The 18,580-nt window shown below is 56.1% G+C and overlaps 1 protein-coding gene across 1 annotated transcript; it reads left to right on the plus strand.

Annotated features, from left to right (window-relative positions):
* The first annotated feature begins 3,179 nt into the window (after positions 1 to 3,179).
* LOC142823347 (uncharacterized) lies at positions 3,180 to 15,875 on the plus strand. Its single transcript, XM_075914283.1, has 3 exons — positions 3,180 to 3,561; positions 3,757 to 4,019; positions 15,852 to 15,875. The coding sequence occupies exons 1-3, from the start codon at positions 3,216 to 3,218 to the stop codon at positions 15,873 to 15,875; spliced, it is 633 nt and encodes a 210-aa protein (XP_075770398.1). The 5' UTR covers positions 3,180 to 3,215.
* The last annotated feature ends 2,705 nt before the right edge of the window (positions 15,876 to 18,580 follow it).

Below are 18,580 nucleotides of genomic sequence, written 5' to 3' on the forward strand. Positions count from 1 at the left end.
GCTTCGGGGTTGGAGGAAAGAGCTGCAAGGAACCGAGTTGTTCCAAGAAGAAATGTTTTCTGCAAACCAAGAGTCAGGAGCAGCAGAAAGTGGGGGAACTAGCAGAACCCGGACTGTGGCCTTGCCCCCTACATCACCCTTTCCCCCTCATCCTCACTCTGCCCATTCCCCCTCATGTGCCCCCCCTACTCCTGAGGCCTCAAACCCACACTGTGCCTTCCCCGAAAGCCCCCATCCCACACCGCCTGTTCCCCTCAACATCCTACCCCCACTAGTTCTCGCTCCTCTCCCTCCAGTTATGCACCAGTTATGTGGGACAGTTTTCTCTCAGCTCTGGGGCCCGTAGTCAGGGCTGTCCCTAGGCCCATGGGAAATATGTAGCTGCATAGGGCACCGGAAAATTTGGGCACCAAATTTTTGAGTTCCCCAATGCAGCAGCCATGTGTTCTTGTATGTCTGAGGATATGCCTCTGCCGGTTCGTCTCTGGGGACGCTGTGTCCTGTCTGCTGCAGGGCTTTTCTCTTCGCCCTCCCCCACGTGCTCCTCTCAGCTGGCAGTGTAATCCACACGCCTAGTGTGTGTGGTTCACTGTCCCTTCGTGTGGCAATTGGACCTCTTACAGCCAGAGATAAGAACAAGGGAGCTCTACATCCTAAGCTGGGAGCCAGCTGCCTTCATGGCTCCAGCTGTCGAGGCCTCTAGGGGTGTGTCTAAACTACATGGCTCCATCGATGGAGCCATGTAGATGAGGCTGATCGGCAGAGGGAAATGAAGCCGCGATTTAAATAATCGCGGCTTCATTTAAATTTAAATGGCTGCCGCGCTCTGCCGACCAGCTGATGATCAGCTGTTTGTCGGCAGATCGGGGCAATGTGGACGCTCCCGTCGACATGAAAGCCCTTTGTCGACCTCCCCCTGATGCCTCGTGGGATGAGGTTTACCGGGGAGGTCGACAAAGGGCTTTCACGTCGATGGGGAAGCGTCCAGACTGCCCCGATCTGCCGACAAACAGCTGATCATCAGCTGGTCGGCAGAGCGCGGCAGCCATTTAAATTTAAATGAAGCCACGATTATTTAAATCGCAGCTTCATTTCCCTCTGCCAATCAGCCTCATCTACATGGCTCCGTCGACGGAGCCATGTAGTTTAGACACACTCCTAGAGGGCCTAGGTTCAAATCTGCTACGGGGTTCAAATCAGCAGCAGCAGCAAGCTAGCAAGCAGAGAGGATCTGCAACTCTGCTCTAGTTCCTGAGCCCTGCTTGGGGTAGGGAGGTAGTAGGAACGACCAGACCTCCAACAGAAGCTGCATGAGGGGAAAAGGCCCAGGCAATCCTGCAGAAGGGCCCTCAATTATTCAGGGCCCCACGATTTGCAAAGATGGCTCTGCCTGTAGCCATCATCTGTGGGCAGCTGCTGTCACATGAATGACATGCTTCTTGCGATGAAGAGGCATGGACATTCTATCGACAGCTGGCCCTGCTCGAAGGAAGGAAACCCAAGGGTGACCCACCTCTCGGCAGACATCCTCCACCGTCATACCCAGCAGAGTGCAGGCGCTGAGCTTGTCGAATTTCTTTGTCCGTTTCAGTCTGTGGCTGCCACGTTGCAGCTCCATCTGTCTTTTCAGGGATGGGTCCAAATTGACCGTGAAGGGGAGGTAGAAGAGGGCCTCCTCCACCCGAAACCTGCCGCACAGGAAAGTGTGGAACAGCTCGGGATCCTGGTCCAGTTCCAGCAGCTTTTCCATCTGGCCTTTCAGCATGTCCAGCTCTTCCATGTACTTCTCGTAGACCTCCCACAGAGACATGTCGGGGCGGAGCGGGCTTCCATGGCAGCTGCCCATTCGACTCCTCTGCTCCTCATCCTCGATGCACTGCAAGAGCCAGCTCAGACGGCACGGCCACTGGTTGGCAAGGAGCACCCATTCCACCACCTTCTTCGGACACACTTCATCCTTGGGGATGTTACTCGCCAGCAGCCTGATGGTGATGGTGACGGTGTTCACGATGCGCCGCATCTGCACCACATTGTCTGTCATGAATTCCTTCAAGGCGTCATCCAGGAGGTAGTCGAAAGCATCTTGAATGAGGTCTTTGGCTCGGATACCTTTCCCGCAGCTGCCGGTTCCCAGCGCTGGGGTTCCAACCATGAGAGGTATCTGGCTGTCCTCTGCAACTGGATTCTGGGCATCGTGGTTGGCCGAATGGTAGCGAGAGATGTTGAGGAAGTCAGAGCTGGCTTCCATCTTGCCATCCTGCCGGAAGCCGACCTCTGCCTCTAGCTGCTCCTTGCGCGCGATGATATTCCTGATCAGCCTCCGCTTGGTGTCGCAGTCCATCCGAGGGACAGAGAAGGGCAGGGTGACGATGCGGTTTAAGAACTCGTAGCCGTTGTTGGCCATACCTCTCATATACTTGGAGCTTTCCACGCAGTCGACAATGATGCTGGAGTCAACAGCCAGGATGGAGATGAAAGGGGCGTCATCGTCTGAGAGGAGGATGTTCATGGCATCAAGGACGCCCACCACCTTGTCAGGGCTGCATGTATCCAAGTGGGTGATCTCCAGCACCACCCGCAGCTTCCGCCGCTGGAAGATCTCCATGTACTGCAGGAACCCAGGGTATGTCTACACTAGAAAGTTAGTTCGAACTAACGGACGTTAGTTCGAACTAACTTTCCTAGGTGCTACACTAGCGGTCCGTTAGTTCGAACTTAATTCGACCTAACGGAGCGCTTAGTTCGAACTAGGTAAACCTCATTTTACGAGGACTAACGCCTAGTTCGAACTAGCTAGTTCGAACTAAGGGCTGTGTAGCCCTTTAGTTCGAACTAGTGGGAGGCTAAGGCTTCCCAGGTTTCCCTGGTGGCCACTCTGGCCAACACCAGGGAAACTCTATTGCCCCCCTCCCGGCCCCGGAGCCCTTAAAGGGCCACGGGCTGGCTACTCACTTTGTGCCAGTTGCAAGGCTGCAAGCACCCGTGCCTGCACAGCCTGCACCTGCCACAGGATGAGCCAGCCATCCGAGGGTTCCCAGCCCTCCACTGCTCCCCACGACCAGCCTGGCGGCTCCCGGGAGCCTGCCCGGGGGCGCAAAAGGCGGGCGCCCGCCTGCTCAAGTGCGGAGATCGTGGACCTCATCGAGGTTTGGGGGGAAGCCTCCAATGTCCACGATCTCCGCACTAGCCACCGGAACGCGGCCGTCTATGGACGCATGGCTGCCAGTCTGGCCGCCAGGGGCCACCAGCGCAGCCGGGAGCAGGTGCGCTGCAAAATTAAGGACTTGCGGCAGTCCTACTCCCGGGCCTGCCTGCCAGGGGCTGACCCGGAGGCCTGCCCCCACTTCCATGCCCTGGACCGCATCCTGGGGCCTCATGCCGTCTCTGCCCCCCGGGACGTGATTGACCCCGGGGCAGAGGGACCGCTCCTGGACACCGAGGAGGAGGAAGAGGGCTCTGAGAGCCAGGAGCCTGCCGCCAGCCTTCCCAGGACCCGGGACCCCCGAGGCACCCCACAGACCCGCTCGCCTGCATCATCAGAGGCCGGGGAGGCGTCCACCTGTGAGTACCCTCGTGTTCCCCTTATGTGTACGGGGGGCTGGGGCGAGAGGGAGCCCCGGGACCGTGCGCCTGGGCCTTGCCCACCACGGAGCAGCAGCTGGGGATCCTGCAGGGGCCCTGGCCTTGCAGAGGGGAGCTGGGTTTCACACACCTGGGCCCCTGGGGTCATTGACCGCTGGTCTTCTTGCACCACAGCTGCAGCACCGGGGCCTGCAGGGCGCACCACACCGCCTGCAGCAGCCGCCCGCGCCCGGGCAAGCAGGTTAGCCAGGAACCAGGAGGACTACCAGAGGCGGCATCTCCGGTTCCTGGACCGACAGCTCCGTCTCCAGGACCACTGGGTCCAGGAGGACCTCAGGCTGCGCCAGAGGAGTCTGGAGGCCCTGGAGGAGCAGGGCCGTGCCCTGCGAGGCCACCTCCAGAGCCTGCTGGACTGCTTCCCGTTTCCTCCTCCCCCTGCTCCCCCTCTTGCTCCCCCTCTTGCTCCCCCTGCTCCCCCTCTTTCTCCCCCTCTTGCTCCCCCTGCTCCCCCTGCTCCTCCTGCTTCCGCTCCTGCTTCCTCCACACCCCCTGTCCTCTCTGCCCCCCCCTCCACAACCATTCCCCACCGACGCCCCCGGACCCGCAGTGTGGCGAGACGGGAGAGGCAGCCGGACTCCCACCCCTGAGCTTTCCTTTCCCTTCCTCCCTTCCCTCCCCTCCCCTTCCAGCTCCCTCGTCCCAGGTTTCCCCCTCCCTTCTCCCACCTTCATTCCTCCCTCCCCCACCCCAGTTCTGTGAAATAAACAGACGTTTTTGTTGGAAAAACAGGTGTCTTTATTTGACAGTAGGTAGGGAGGGGAAAGGGGAAGGGGGGGGGTAGGGTGGAAGAAGGCCCCGGTGGGGCATGCAGGGAGAGGTCAGTCCTCCTCCTCCTCCACCTGGAAGCTCTCCCGCAGGGCTTCCCGGATCCGGATGGCCCCCCGCTGGGCTTCCCGGACGGCGGCGGTGCGGGGCTGACCGTAGTGTCCAGCCATGCGGTCAGCCTCAGCCATCCAGGCTGGCAGGAAAGCCTCCCCCTTCCGCTCACACAAATTGTGGAGCACACAACATGCCGCCACCACGGGAGGGATGTTGTGCTCGGCCAGGTCCAGACGGGTGAGGAGGCATCGAAAGCGGGCTTTCAGTCGCCCGAAGGCCCCCTCCACCACGATGCGGGCCCTGCTCAGCCTGTTATTGAAGGCCTGGCGGGAGGGATTGAGGTGCCCCGTGTAGGGCTTCATGAGCCACGGCTGCAGTGGGTAGGCGGCATCCCCCACCAGGCAGACGGGCATGTCCACGTCCCCGACCCTGATGTGGCGGTCGGGGAAGAAGGTCCCGTCCTGCAGCCGCTGGCACACGGAGGAGTTCCGGTACACCCGTGCGTCGTGTGCTTTGCCGGACCAGCCCACATTTATGTCCGTGAACTGTCCCCGGTGGTCACACACGGCCTGCAGGATGACGGAGAAGTACCCCTTGCGGTTCACGTACCGGGACGCCTGGTGTTCCGGGGCACGGATGGGGATGTGCGTCCCGTCGATGGCCCCCCCGCAGTTGGGGAAGCCGAGGGCGCCGAATCCCCGGATGACGGCATCCGGGTCGGCGAGGCGGACCACCCTGCGGAGCAGCACCCAGTTGATGGCCTTGACCACCTGCGGAGAGAGACACAGCAAAGCGTCAATCAGTGGGGCGCCCGGGTGGCTGGGAGCGTGCGTGCCCTGGCAGTGCCCCGGGCCCCACTCCCGGAAGCAACCCCCCTGGCGGCGTGTAGTACGGCCGGGACAGCCCGACCCCTCCGGTGCGGGGCGCTTTCGCCTCCTCCCGCCCCCCCCCCTTTGTCCCTGGGGCGGCCCATCCCCTCCTCGCAGCCCCCCTCCCCCCCGGCTCGGTGGCCGACGAGCGCCGTACCTGCATGAGCACTGCTCCGACAGTGGATCTCCCCACGCCGAACTGGTTCCCGACGGATCGGTAGCTGTCCGGCGTGGAGAGCTTCCAGAGGGCGATGGCCACCCGCTTCTGGAGGGGGATGGCGGGCCTCATGCGAGTGTCCCTTCTTTGCAGGGCAGGGGCGAGCCACTCGCAGAGCTCCAGGAAGGTGTCCCTCCTCATCCTAAAGTTCTGGGTCCACTGTCGGTCGTCCCAGCACTCCAGGACGATGCGGTCCCACCAGTCGCTGCTGGTGTCCAGACGCCAGATGCGGCGGGGCACGCCGGTGCCGGGGCGCCGCCGCGGCTCCTCCACGGCCCCCAGGGCGGCCAGGCGGAGAGGCAGGGGGCTGACGTTCCCCAGGTGGTGCCAGGCAGCCTCGAGCCATTGCTGGCAGGCTTGAAGCAGCAAGTCCAGAAAGTGCACCAGAAGGTGCAGGGCGAGCCGTGGCTCCATGTTGCCACCTGCGGCGGTCCCCCCCGAAGGGAAGCACCAACACAGACGGGCACAGAGACCGACGCTTTGCTGTCCCTCGGCGAGGTTGGCAAGCAAGCAGGAAAAGCTGAGAACCGGCTGTCCAGGGGGGTCCCTTTAAGCACGAGCCTCAGATAGCCTCAGACAGCAGCCACACAAAGCAACTGCTGACCTGATGCCCTGCCAGAACCGGTTTCAGCTGCCCTTAAATGCCCCCCTGCGTCCAATCAGTGTGGACGCGCTAGTTCGAACTAGCAAAACGCTAGTTCGAACTAGTTTTTAGTTCTAGATGCGCTAGTTCGAACTAGCTTAGTTCGAATTAACTAATTCGAACTAAGTTAGTTCGAACTAGCGCTGTAGTGTAGACGTACCCCCAGTGATTGTCCTGACTTCGCTTTTCACGCAGCTCATGAAGCCCAGCTGTGCGCTGAGAGCCGTCTGGTTCATCTGTCTCTCCAGCTGGCTCTTCTGGGTGACGATAATGTTTCGTACCACTGTGATAGTGAGCCGTATGGCAGCTGCTGCAGAGACGCTGACAGCCGTCACCCCAATGCCTTCCACGACAGCTATGGCGTCTCCCGAGGCATCCCCGATGGGGATCCCAAACACTAGGAGGAGACCACCCACCCCAATAGCTACCATGATCAAAAGGATCACAGCCACCCACAGCGGGAGGAAGAGGAACTTCTTGCTAACCCATTCCTGATCCCCTGGTCTTTCGATGATGCTACATTTCCTGTCTATGGTCCTGTAAATGCTCATGGGTAGGAGACCAAAGTGGCTTTCGATGCCGTCGCACAGTGTGGTAATGAGGCCTGCCCAGAGCTGGTCGCAGCCCGCGTACTCCCAGGCGCTGAAATGGATGAAGACGTGTTTCACGTTCCTTCTCCACTTCTGCTGCTCCGTCAGGACCGGCCGGTAGAAGATCATGAGTAACACGAGCTTGAGTAGATCCCGGCCAGTGTTGTCACGCTGCATCTTCTGCGTCCGCTGAAATTCCTCCTGGTCTTTCTTCTTCGATTCGTTTTCCATGTTCTCTGAGATAAAAGAGGAAGATATGTTAGGTACCTGGCAGTGCCTAGGTTGGCAAATGCCTGTTAAATGGCTTCATTACTATGTCGTCGATGTTCTGCCAGTAGCTCGAGCAGACTTTGTCACTTGTAAATTAACTAGATCTTCTAGAACTTCTGCTGCTGGAGGAAGCAGAGCCACAGACCATGGATAGGAAGAGGCAGGTGGGTGGAGTGGACATGAAAACCCAGTGCTGCTCCAAATTTTCAGGTCCCCTATGCGATTGCATAATCGGCAAATGAGTACGGGTGGCTCTGGCTCTTTGGAGATGGTTGTCATCCACTAATCCCCATCCCCACAAGGTTCCTTCCCCGTCTTACGTTCCCCGGGGCAGTACTCACCCTTGATTTTGTGTAAGAGCAGGTTTTTGCAATGTCCCCATGGTGCATAAAACCCAGCAGTCACTGGCGTGGGCACAGTGTACAGGGCCTTCGCTAAAGCGAGGCAGTAGATATCCTCCTTGGTCTGGAACCCTGCAACGGGGATGAGGTAAAACACGAAGATTAGCCTCACCGAGCGCATCCACAGTGGATGCTCAACAGTGTCTCCTCTAATATTTTTCGGTTCAAGGTACTAGGTACAAGGGGAGGGAGCAAACAAATGTCCGAAACCAGACAAGTTTATTTTAGGCTATAAATATTGGGGTGCCTGGCCTTACCCCCTTTGCATGGCCGAAGGGACAACAGAGACTTACTGACTGAATTGCTCCTCATCCCGGAGCACTTGAGTTGGTGCACGCGTAACCGCAAATCCAGGGCACTAGATCTGTGACTACACAGCTATAAACCTGGCCAAGTGCCTCTGTCACCAGACGGTGCCTGTGGTCGGTCTTTGTGCATAACAGCGAGATCTGCAGCAGGAGCAGGCTGCGTTACCTGCACTGACCACTGATAACACCAGAGCTCCAAGAACAGAAGCACTGAGCCACGCTGCTGAGGCAACCACATCACAGCTCTTAACACTAGGAGCCCGTAAGTACTCCTGTAGACCCTGCTTTCGCTGGCATTAAGCCAAACAGCGTCCACAGAGCCCCCGGCACTCCTGCGCCCTGCTGTGCAATGCAGAGGGAGAGATGGAGAAGAGAAAGGCCCACGTGTTCCTTTGCCCTGGCCCAGGCTAGCCTATGCCACTTCCCATGGTTCTGTGCGCCAGACTTGCAGGGCGGGGAAAAGAGATGTAGAGGTCATGGTGGGTAATCAGCAGAACATGAGCTCCCATTGTGGCGTTGGGGCTTAAAAAGCTATTGTAATTCTGGGATGTATAAACAGGAAACGCTTGAGCAGGAGTAAAGAGGCTGTCTCGCTTCTGTGATGGATGGGAGGCCCACTGTTCTTTTCTGAACATCCCAGTATTCAGTGACTAAAGGGTTAAACCTAGCTAGCTAGAAAGTGTTGGCAGGGAGTTAAGATCTGCATTAAAAGGGAATCTGTCTGCTGTTTTTCTTTGTGAGTTTAATCCTGGAGCTGCAGAAGGGGATGAGGGGGGGATGAATTGAACTGGGCAGGGACATCATGCCTAAAAAAAAGAATACCTGGGCCTAGAATTGGACTGGACCTTGGAAGTGTGGATCCTTGAGTAGATAGAGAATGTTTATTTAGATGCGATCAGGTTATTTTTTTGTTTTGTTGTTTGGTTAAACTCCTCTGTGCTAAATCCATATCCCCTCCTCTCCCCACTATAACTTTAAACTGAATCCCAGGGATGCAATTGTCTGTGTTTTAATCTGTTCTTTTCTCAGTTGCGCTATAACTCCTAGCAGCCAAGTCAGCTTTACAAATGAATACCTTTTTGTTTTCTTAATATAATCACCTATTTTAAGGCTATGATCTGATTTTGTATCCTGGAAAGTAATAGGAGGTCTGTGTATACCTGCCTAAGACTAAGAGGACAGCTATCAGAAATTACAGTTTGTTTTCATTTTTCTTTTTTTCTTTCCAAGTGCTAAATAAAGGGGAATAATCACATCCCTAGATCTGCTGGCAATGCTCCTCCTAATGCAACCTAATATGCCATTAGCCTTCTTGGCTACAAGGGCACACTGTTGACTCATATCCAGCTTCTCAACCACTGTAACCCCCAGGTCCTTTTCTGCAGAACTACTACTTAGCTGGTTGGTCCCAGGCCTGTAACAATGCTTGGGATTCTTCTGTCCCAAGTGCAGGACTCCGCACTTGTCCTTGTTGAACCTCATCAGATTTCTTTTGGCTCTTGTGTAAAAGAGTTTGGGGTACCCTTCTGGAATACGTTCCCAAGTGACTTCTTCCTGCGTTCAAGAAGAAAAAGTTTTTTTCCACTTGGGTAGAGGCAGCAACCCTCCTAAGCTCAGGGAATCTGTGACCTTGGGGAGTTTTGAAGCAGAAGCCCATAGAGACACGGTATTTTAAGGTCTCTTTTGGGCCCACACCTTCTGCACTCCAAGTGCCAGAGTGGGGAACCGACTTAGCCTCTTTATTCGGCACTTGAACTTCTGCTGCTGGAGTTCTGTGCCCAGCTCTGGTGACCAGAATTACAGATGGATGTTGATAAATTGGAGAGGGGTCATGTCAAGGCTGTTTCCCACTCTGGCACTCCAAGTGCAGAAGGTGGGGGCCCACAAGAGACTTTAAAATACCCTGCCACTGGAGGCTTGTGTTGGTGTTGCTGCCACCATCCAAATGCACAAACCCCTTTGAGAACCAGACAGGCGCGTTTCAGAATTCCCTCCTGTGGGGTACCTTCCTTGTCCTTGACACTCCCTCCAGAGAGAGCTTGAAAACCTGTAATTTCTCCTAGAAGTATGGCTTGCTGTCTTAGGCACGTGCATACAGAACCTTCCGCCCTCTAGGATGCAGGAATCAGATCATGGTTTTAAAAATGTGACATCTATTAACAAAACAAATACACTTGGTGAAACATTACTTAGAATCATAGAACCATAGAGCTGGAAGAGACCTCAGGAGTCATCAAGTCCAGCCCCTGCCCAAGGCAGGACCTATCCCAACTAAATCAACCCATCCAGGGCTTTGTCAAGCCAAGACTTAAAAACCTCTAGGGATGCAGATTCCACCACCTCCCTAGGGAACCCATCTCAGTGTTTCCCTACCCTCCTAGTGAAATAGTTTTTCCTAATATCCAACCTAGACCTTCCCCATTGTAACTTGAGACCATTGCTCCTTGTTCTGCCATCCGTCACTACTGTGAACAGCCTCTCTCCATCCTCTTTGGAACCTCCCTTCAGGAAGTTGAAGGCTGCTATCAAACCCCCCTCGCTCTTCTCTTCTGCAGACTAAACAAACCCAAATCCCTCAGTCTCTCCTCATAGGTCATGCGCTCCAGCCCCCTAATCATTTTGGTCGCCCTCCGCTGGACCCTCTCCAATGCGTCCACATCCTTTCTATAGTGGGGGCCCCAGAACTGGACACAATACGCCAGATGTGGCCTCACCAGAGCCGAATGAAGGGGAATAATCACTTCTCTGGATCTGCTGGCAATGCTCCTCCTAATGCACCCTAATATGCCATTAGGTTTCTTGGCTACAAGGTCACACTGTTGACTCATATCCAGCTTCTCATCCACTGTAACCCCCAGGTCCTTTTCTGCTGAACTGCTACTTAGCCAGTCGGTCCCCAGCCTGAACTATGCTCGGGATTCTTCCATCCCAAGTGCAGGACTCTGCACTTGTCCTTGTTGAACCTCATCAGATTTCTTTTGGCCCAATCCTCTAATCTGTCTAGGTCACTCTGGACCCTATCCCTGCCCTCCAGCATATCTACTGCCCTCCAGCGTATCTACTTGGTTGCTAGGTGTTACAAAGAAACTGAAAAAAGAAAGATTAAAACACAGAAAATCGCTTCCCTGGGATTCAGTTTGAAGAGTTCTAGGGTAAAGGGGGATAGTTACATGTGCTTAGCAAAAAGAAGTCCAACAAACTAAAAAAATAAAGAAAATAACCTAGTAGCGTCTGACTAAAAATTCCCTGTTCTACTCACATCTCTCTTGTTCCAAGATTTAGTCTTTCCCTAGCCAAGAAAGTCGCTGGATTCTGCTTGCCCAGGTTCCTGGCTTAATTCACATCTTCCAGGCATGATCACACAACAGGCACATCACTGCTTCCAATTCAAAACCCCAAATTCTGTTTCCATTTTCTTTCCTGGCCTCCTGTCAACTCGCTTCCTGCTTCTCTAGCATTCCTGGAGACTTTCTAGGACCTTTTGTCTATGGTTTCAACCTTTCCAGGCAAGACAGTTAGGGTTAAGTCCCAAGACTTTCAGGCAACCGTCTGCTTTTGACACGACCTGCCTGTTTCTCTTCAGCTAACTCTTGCTTACTTTGGTTCAGGCCTCAGGCCTTACACCAGGCCCATGCTTCAGGCCCATCCTTTCTAGTACAGGATGTAGCCTGGTAACAAAGCCCTGACTGTGTATCAGGAAACCTGGGTTCTATTCCTGCCTCTCCCACAGGTTGGAGAGGTTATTCCCTGTCTGTAAAATAAGACTAATGATACTAACCTTCCCTTTTTAGACCTACACACAGCAACTAGGGATTTTTATTAACTACTCAAATATCGGTGAGCCTGGCTCGCTAGATGAACCATCCGGTTCCTCTTGGAATCATGTTAAATGCTTGATCCCCGTGACCAAAGTCTCAGATACCGGGAGAAGTGACACGGGGGAATAAAAGCTGCTGTCTGAGGTAAACTACCTGGCAGGAATCCCCTGGAATGGGAGCCATCGCTACCAGGAGCCCAGGAATAACAAGACTCCAAAAGTCCAGCTGCCAGGCAGTTTGACCATCTCCAGCAGGCCAGTGGCCCAGAATTCCAGGACATCTTTGGGCCTGGGTTTAAAAAGAGGCAGTACCGTGTGCTCAGCCCCTTTTTATCCATCCCCTTTCCCTCCATTGGCACGCAACCCTCAAATGGCCAAAGGTTTCCCTTTCCCTCCCTCCTTGGTTAAACAAGCTGGTTAAACAGCTCGAGGTGATGGAGTGATAAGCACCCACTGACAGAGTCGCTCGGGTTGCAGGGCCAGCGTAAGTCCGCTTTTAAAACTGCCGGCCATAGCTGCAGCTACGGGAGGGGACTCTAGCAAGGGCCTGGAACAAGGAACAGGGCTCCACTCCTGCATGGGATTCGGGCTTCCCCCAGGCAGATGCTCTGTTGCTGCTTTCCTGTCTCTCCCTTCTCCAGGTGGAAGGGGACGGTTAGCCAGTGTTCCCTGCAAGCTGAGCTCTTGGGCGGCCAGCCAGGAGACATTCAAATGCTGCCCAGTTTGCTAGCCGGTAGCATGTGTTTCTAGTGGTGGTGCATGTGGTGTACTGGGTGTAGACATAGATCTTGTTGTTATAGTAACTGGGTTAGGTCACTGGGGGTCAGCCCAGCTGGTTTGGGTTTTTTCTAGCTAGCTCCGTGCTATGCAATAAAATGGACACTTGCAACTACTCAAGCTCTCTGTATTTCCACTGATTTCTTCCCATGCTGTGAAACTCCACGTGACGTAACAGTGCACATCCGTGCATGCCTTGGTGCACATAACAAAATGTATTCCGCACAGGAGTGGGGGAAAAAGTAGAGGCATTATTGCTGCTAGCTCCTTACTGAAACTCAGTGAAAGGCAGGGGAAATGAGAGATCAAGATCCTGAGACTGACAGTCCCCAGGAACAACGGGGAGAGGCTAAAGTCCCAGTTCAGCCTGACTGGCAGAGCAGGGAGCCAGGAGGGAGCCAGGGTGGGCAGAGTGGGACTGAGCTAAGGAGAGAGCAGGGGCCCGCACTGAGCTGGGGAGCAGGGCTGGCCTCGGGGAGGGAGAAGGGGAGGCCGGGGTCAGGATCGGGGGCAGTGCGACTGGCCTCAGGGAGGAAGGGGGTCAGAGGCAGCATGACTGGCCTCGGGGAGGGAGAAGGGGAGGCCGGGGTCAGGATCGGGGGCAGTGCGACTGGCCTCAGGGAGGAAGGGGGGGTCAGGGGCAGCATGACTGGCCTCGGGGAGGGAGAAGGGGGGGCCAGGGTCAGGATCTGGCCCTTCCCCCCCAGAGCTGCTTCCCATCCCCTCTTCCTTCCAGCCAGTTCCTGCCCCCCCCCAGCCAGTCCCTCTTCCTCCCTCCCCCCTGCCCAGGATCAAGTGTGTCCATTTTTTGGGGGGAGGGTCTACCTCGCAACCCTACGAGTCAGACCCAGCGCAGGCACCAAGTGATGGGGACTGCCGGAACTTTGGGAACCTGAGTCTGCGGGGTGGGGGTTTGTGGCCCAAAAGGGGGCTGAGAAACCTAAGACAGACATAGTAGGGGGAGCACCAGAAGGGTGACACAGTCAGGGCGACCCTAGAACTCTGTTACAGACCAGCTGGCGGCTGCTGGAAGAGGAGGGAAAAATAGGGGGTAAGGGTCAGAGAGGAAAGGGCTTGTGCTGAGGGGAGGGGGGCAGGTCAGGAGATGAAAGGGGAAGGCACCAAGGGTCAGGGTGTAGGAGAGAGACAAATGCCCAGGGGCCAAGTGGAGACAATGAGGAAAAGGGCAGGAGGGGATGTGTCAGTGAGGGAAGGGACAGGATGATGCTAGGAGAGGAGAGGGGAAGGGCTTTGGGGGCTAGAGGGGAGAAGGGGAGGTGCTGGGAGAAGGCTTGAAAGAAGGGGTGGGCATGAGGAAGGTGGGGATGGAGCAAGGCACGTGTAAAGGCACAGGGGCATGAGGGGAACGGGGGCAGAGGGTGGTGAGGGAGTGGGCAAAGTGGGCAGGGGCAGTGAGGGAAGGGGGAGGCACCAAGAGGGTGCAAGGGTAAGGGAAGGTGCAGGTGCCAGGGGAGTCCGGGGGGTGAAGCAGAAGGGCAGACACCTGCAGGGGAGGGACCAGCACCAGAGGAGAGAGGCAGGACAGGTGTGTAGAGGGGGGTGTTAGGAAAGGGGATGAGGAGGGGTAGCTCACATGGTCAGAGTGGGGCTACTGGAGGAGTGGGCACAGGGGGGGAGAGAAAGGCTGCTGGAGGGGGCAGGTCTCGGGAAGGCCGAGGGCCGTGAGAAGGGCAGGAGTCAGGACAGCAGAGGTGGGTGAGGGATTGGGGGGGCAGCAGGCACCAGGGGAGCTGATGGAGGAAGGGAAGGAGACAGGGCAGCAGAGGGGACAGGTAAGTGGTTCATAAGATATTTATGAATAACTTGGGTGCCACCATGGCACATCCAAACAAGCCACAAACTCAGTACTGGTGCACAACACAAAATGTATTGTGCTCATGGGAGGAAACTCTTAGAGGGAACACTTCCCCCAGCCTCCCCACCCCCCGAGTTAATGTCTCACACGTTGGGTTAATGCAATTGCAGGATCATTGCACGGGGGGGGGGGGGGGGGGGGGTTGGTGAGGGCCAAACTAATCCCTATTGGTAAGAGGATGGTGGGAAAAGTCCTTGGGGGGGGGGTGTCACATGACACCTTTTATTTCTGGTCATGTGTCCATATTGCCCTGAAAGTGTTACCTCCAGAGGCGTGGCTAATGGGGGGCAGGGGGCGTGGCTAATGGGGGTCAGGGGGCGTGGCTAATGGGGGTCAAAGAGTACATTTAAAAACATTCTTTGGGTGCACACCCTAATGAAATGTGCTGCGCACGCCAATGGGCAGAGAGCAGATCCAGTCCTGGGAGCAGGGCTGCAGCCACAGAGTTATAGACGCCGCCCAGAGAGCAGATCCGCATGCTGGGAGCAGGGCTGCAGCCACAGAGTTATAGACGCCGCCCAGAGAGCAGATCCGCATGCTGGGAGCAGGCCTGCAGCTGTAACCCACACACCTGATGTGGGTCACTATCCTATGGAGTGGCACTGAGACCACTTCCAGCAAGCAATTATTACAAGGGAGCTCTTCAGCCTATGCTGAGAGGTAACTGACTTATAACTCAAGCTGTAGCAGCTCCTGCCCTAAGCTACAAAAGTCCCAGGTTCTAATCCACCTGGTGGCAGTTGCACAGCCATGGAAGCAGAGGGGCCAGGGAACCCTCTCTACAGGACTCCCCCCCCCCCTCCACACACACCCTTGCTTCCTGGAATCAGCCACCTAGGTGAATAAAGCTGGAAACCCCCATGCCTATAGCTGTGCGCCTTTGCTAAATAGCTACAGCCATTCTAAAGTGCCCAGATCTCACAACTAAAAAGAAGATGTCCCAATGAGCTGCTAAGCTGTGCTGCCTGCCTCGGACAAGTAGCTCCAAGAGGAGCAAGTGCTGTAACTCTGGAGCCTAATGATGGTGGTGTCCTCCAGCCATTTTCAGCTTAGTACAGCTGCCTCCCTGTGAACCAGGTGCCAGCTGGCCATAGGGTCCCATAGACCTGGCTTGTGCAGCCTAACCTGATAACCAAGCAGCCCATCCATTACTAGCCAGCCGATTACCTTGGGCAGGGGAGACCATTGCACTCGTAATTCCTGGGGCCTTCACGCACTGACAGGGCTTGACTTGATCGGCCAGCTAGGGAGAAAGAAATAAACAGAAGGCAGAGGAGTCACCAAGAGATCAGAAGACCAGCACGATGCCTTATAGGCCATTCAGCTGTGAAGAGTCACCAAGACAGGGCAGGTGATGCTAACCTGAGTTAGTCCATTAGCTGCGGCTAGGCTGGGCCATGAGAGGAGAGACAGGCAGTAAAACTGCAGCTGTCAGACCATAAGGAGGACACGGAGGTTTCCAAACCAACTCAGAGAACAGGGCTGGGTAAGATGCAACCTACCAAACACTGTGATCTGGCCGCTTTCTGTTTAGATCCTGCTGCCCATGCCGCCGAATTCTAAGTGGGGACTCAGGCAGCAGGATCCAATTTTAAATGATTCACGGCTCATGGTTACGGCAGGGACGGGAGCCACGAGCCCTTTAAAAAGCTGTAGCCACGCTGGACAGCTGCCAGTAGTGGCAAAGCTGTGAGCTCTTTTCTGTGCTTTTAATTGAAAGCCTCAGCCGCGGAGAACTCTGAGGGTGGGCTAGTCCACAACACCGCCCCTTCTGCCTCAGGCTCCGCCCCTTCTGTGGGTGGAGCCGGCCTATGACCCCATATGAAAATCCATTAAGTGGCCCCCTTCTGAAAATTATCACCCACCCCTGTCACAGAATCATAGAAAAGTCTGAGTGGAAGGGACCATGATAGGTCCAGTGTTTCGCAAACTTTTTTTATAATGTACCCCCTTTAACAAAAATTTGTAAGTACCCCCAGTACCTACAGTTTTCAAACACACACAATTTTTTTCTACCGTTGCAACACATTTGTTTAAACAACTGAATTGTAGCCGGGCGGGCGATGGCATTTTTGGGTGTAAAAGGTACAAAAAGAATAAAGCGCTGTCAAACTGAAAACTAAAATTCAGTTTTCTCCAAATTTCAGTTGTGTTGACGTGTCCCCCAGACATCTCTTGAGTACCTTTAAGGGGACTCGTACCACTGGTCGAGAAGCACTGATCTAGTCCACCCCTGCACCGAGACAGGACCAAGCATGTTTGTCTCACCTCTTGGCTCCTAGGACACGGCTTGAACTAACGCACTTGGAAAGACATTATCGTATATACGCCCAAAGTGCTTCGTCTCAGTGTATTACCATAAAATCTAACTGACCAAACTCTGACCTTTCATTTCCCTGTCACTTGGCCAGCCACAGCCTCACAAGCCTTCGGCATCGATCTCAAAGCCTTCGTCACGCTTTTACACACCTGTGCTGACACGCTTGTGAGCCAGGCACACTTGTGCGACACGTCCCAAAGCACTTGCTCCAGGGCATTACATCGCACTTGCCTGCCTTTGATGGACAGGGAAAGGGAGACCTGAAAGGCCTCTCCAAGGTCACCAGCGCGAGAGTGAGCGCAGAATTGAGGAGCAAGGGTCCAACACACAACTCTGTGCCTTAGTCACTAGGTGGCATTAGATTAGAACCCGGGAGTTCTTACACCCAACCCCCTGCCCCCTCCACTAGGCCATGCTGCTGGCCTCCCGCCTCTCCCCCAGGGCTTGGAGACAGACGGGAGGCTGGAGCCAGCCTGCGCAGAAGGGGCTGTAACGCTTACAGCTCGTTCATGACACTGCCCCTGCGCAGCCCCTCTCAGATCCACACTCGGAACCCACAAGAAACACCCCAAGAGCAGAGATGAAACCGCCACTCACCTGCAGCCCAGCTTCCAGGAAGGGCAAAGCAAAAGCGGAGCTCGCGGATTCCAGCCCAGCCTGGCACCTGCTTCCTGAACTTTGGCCCCTTTCCTCCAAGATAGCAGGAGGCTGCTCTGGGCCTTTTGTGCCCACGACGGGGCAGAAAAGCAAACTCAGCTGTTGGTTCCATCTTGCGGGCAGAGCCCCGGCAGACAGTGGCAGGCGGGGGTATCGACTGACCCTCCAACCCAGGATATTCCCCCCACACCTGGATTCGCTTCCTAGTCATCCCCATCTCCCTGCACGATCCTTGTTTCTCATCCCGCCGGTCCGAGAAATTGTCAGAGCAGGTTGATCCCGACCTTGCCAAGGGCTTAGGTTACATCACAAGGCTTTGCCGCCACAGCTGGCTTGGCTTGGGTGTGTGGCAAAAGCCTCCCCCCCCCGCCCTCCCCCCCGCTGGCACAGCTATTCTGGCAAAGCCGCCAGGGCAAATGGCAACTCTGCCGAAAAGCATCTGCTGGCTTTAAGCTCCCTGCGAGCTGTTCTCATCGCTCAGCCATCACAACCACTGCCCTGCCTCTGTCCTGCTCCTCATCCCCGCCCCCACTCCTATCCCCTGCTCTCCTCCATCTCCTCCCCCTTCCCTTCTCCTGCCCCTCCCCATTTCCACCTGCCCTGCCCTGCCCATCCCCGTCCTCTCCCTCCCCCCGTCTGTCCCCCTCTTATGTGAGGGCTTTGCTGGAAACGCCCCCCCCCCCAAGCCAGGGAGATCTCCCCTCCGGGAACAATTCAGCCCCCCCCCATCTCGCTCCCTCCACTCCACAGTATTTCCTCCATTCCCCGCAGTTGAAAATTGAGCTCCCCCATCCCCTCAGGTGACAGTCGGGCTCCCCCATACGCAGCTGCCTAGGTAGGCACCTCCGCAGCCAGAGCCTGCCCCTGGCGCCCACGTCCCCTCCCCGACTGCCTGTCCCAGGCGACCACCTGAACCTGCGTCCCCCATTCCCTCAGATCACAGCTCCCTCCCTGACCCTGCACCCCCCGACACCCCTCCCCCAGGCCAGACTCCTCTCTGGCACCCGCACCCCCTCCCCCAAACCCTCTGCTCCCCCTTCACCCAGGTCACAGCTCCCTCCCTGACCCTGCACCCCCCCGACACCCCTCCCCCAGGCCAGACTCCTCTCTGGCACCCGCACCCCCTCCCCCAAACCTTCTGCTCCCCCTTCACCCAGGTCACAGCTCCCTCCCTGACCCTGCACCCCTCTAGAGCCCCTCCCCCAGGCCAGAGTCCTCTCCTGCGCCCATACCCCCTCCTGGACCCTGCACCCCTATCCACTGCCCCAGATCATACCCCCCCCCCTGCACCCAGGCTCCACCCCTAAGCTCCCTTCTGCACCCAACCACCCCGTCCCAGACCCCAAAGCCCTCGGTAGAAATGTGGCCCTTGAT

This window comes from Pelodiscus sinensis, chromosome 33 (assembly GCF_049634645.1).
Source record: "Pelodiscus sinensis isolate JC-2024 chromosome 33, ASM4963464v1, whole genome shotgun sequence".
Classification (NCBI taxonomy): Eukaryota; Metazoa; Chordata; order Testudines; family Trionychidae; genus Pelodiscus; species Pelodiscus sinensis.

What these genes read in the sequence shown, in the direction of transcription:
- LOC142823347 (XM_075914283.1), top strand. Translation starts at nt 3,216, where the DNA reads ATGGCTGCCAGTCTGGCCGCCAGGGGCCACCAGCGCAGCCGGGAGCAG. An exon ending in GGCCGGGGAGGCGTCCACCT is followed by an intron (nt 3,562 to 3,756) that starts GTGAGTACCCTC and finishes CTTGCACCACAG; the next exon opens with CTGCAGCACCGGGGCCTGCA. An exon ending in TCCCGTTTCCTCCTCCCCCT is followed by an intron (nt 4,020 to 15,851) that starts GCTCCCCCTCTT and finishes TGGTTACGGCAG; the next exon opens with GGACGGGAGCCACGAGCCCT.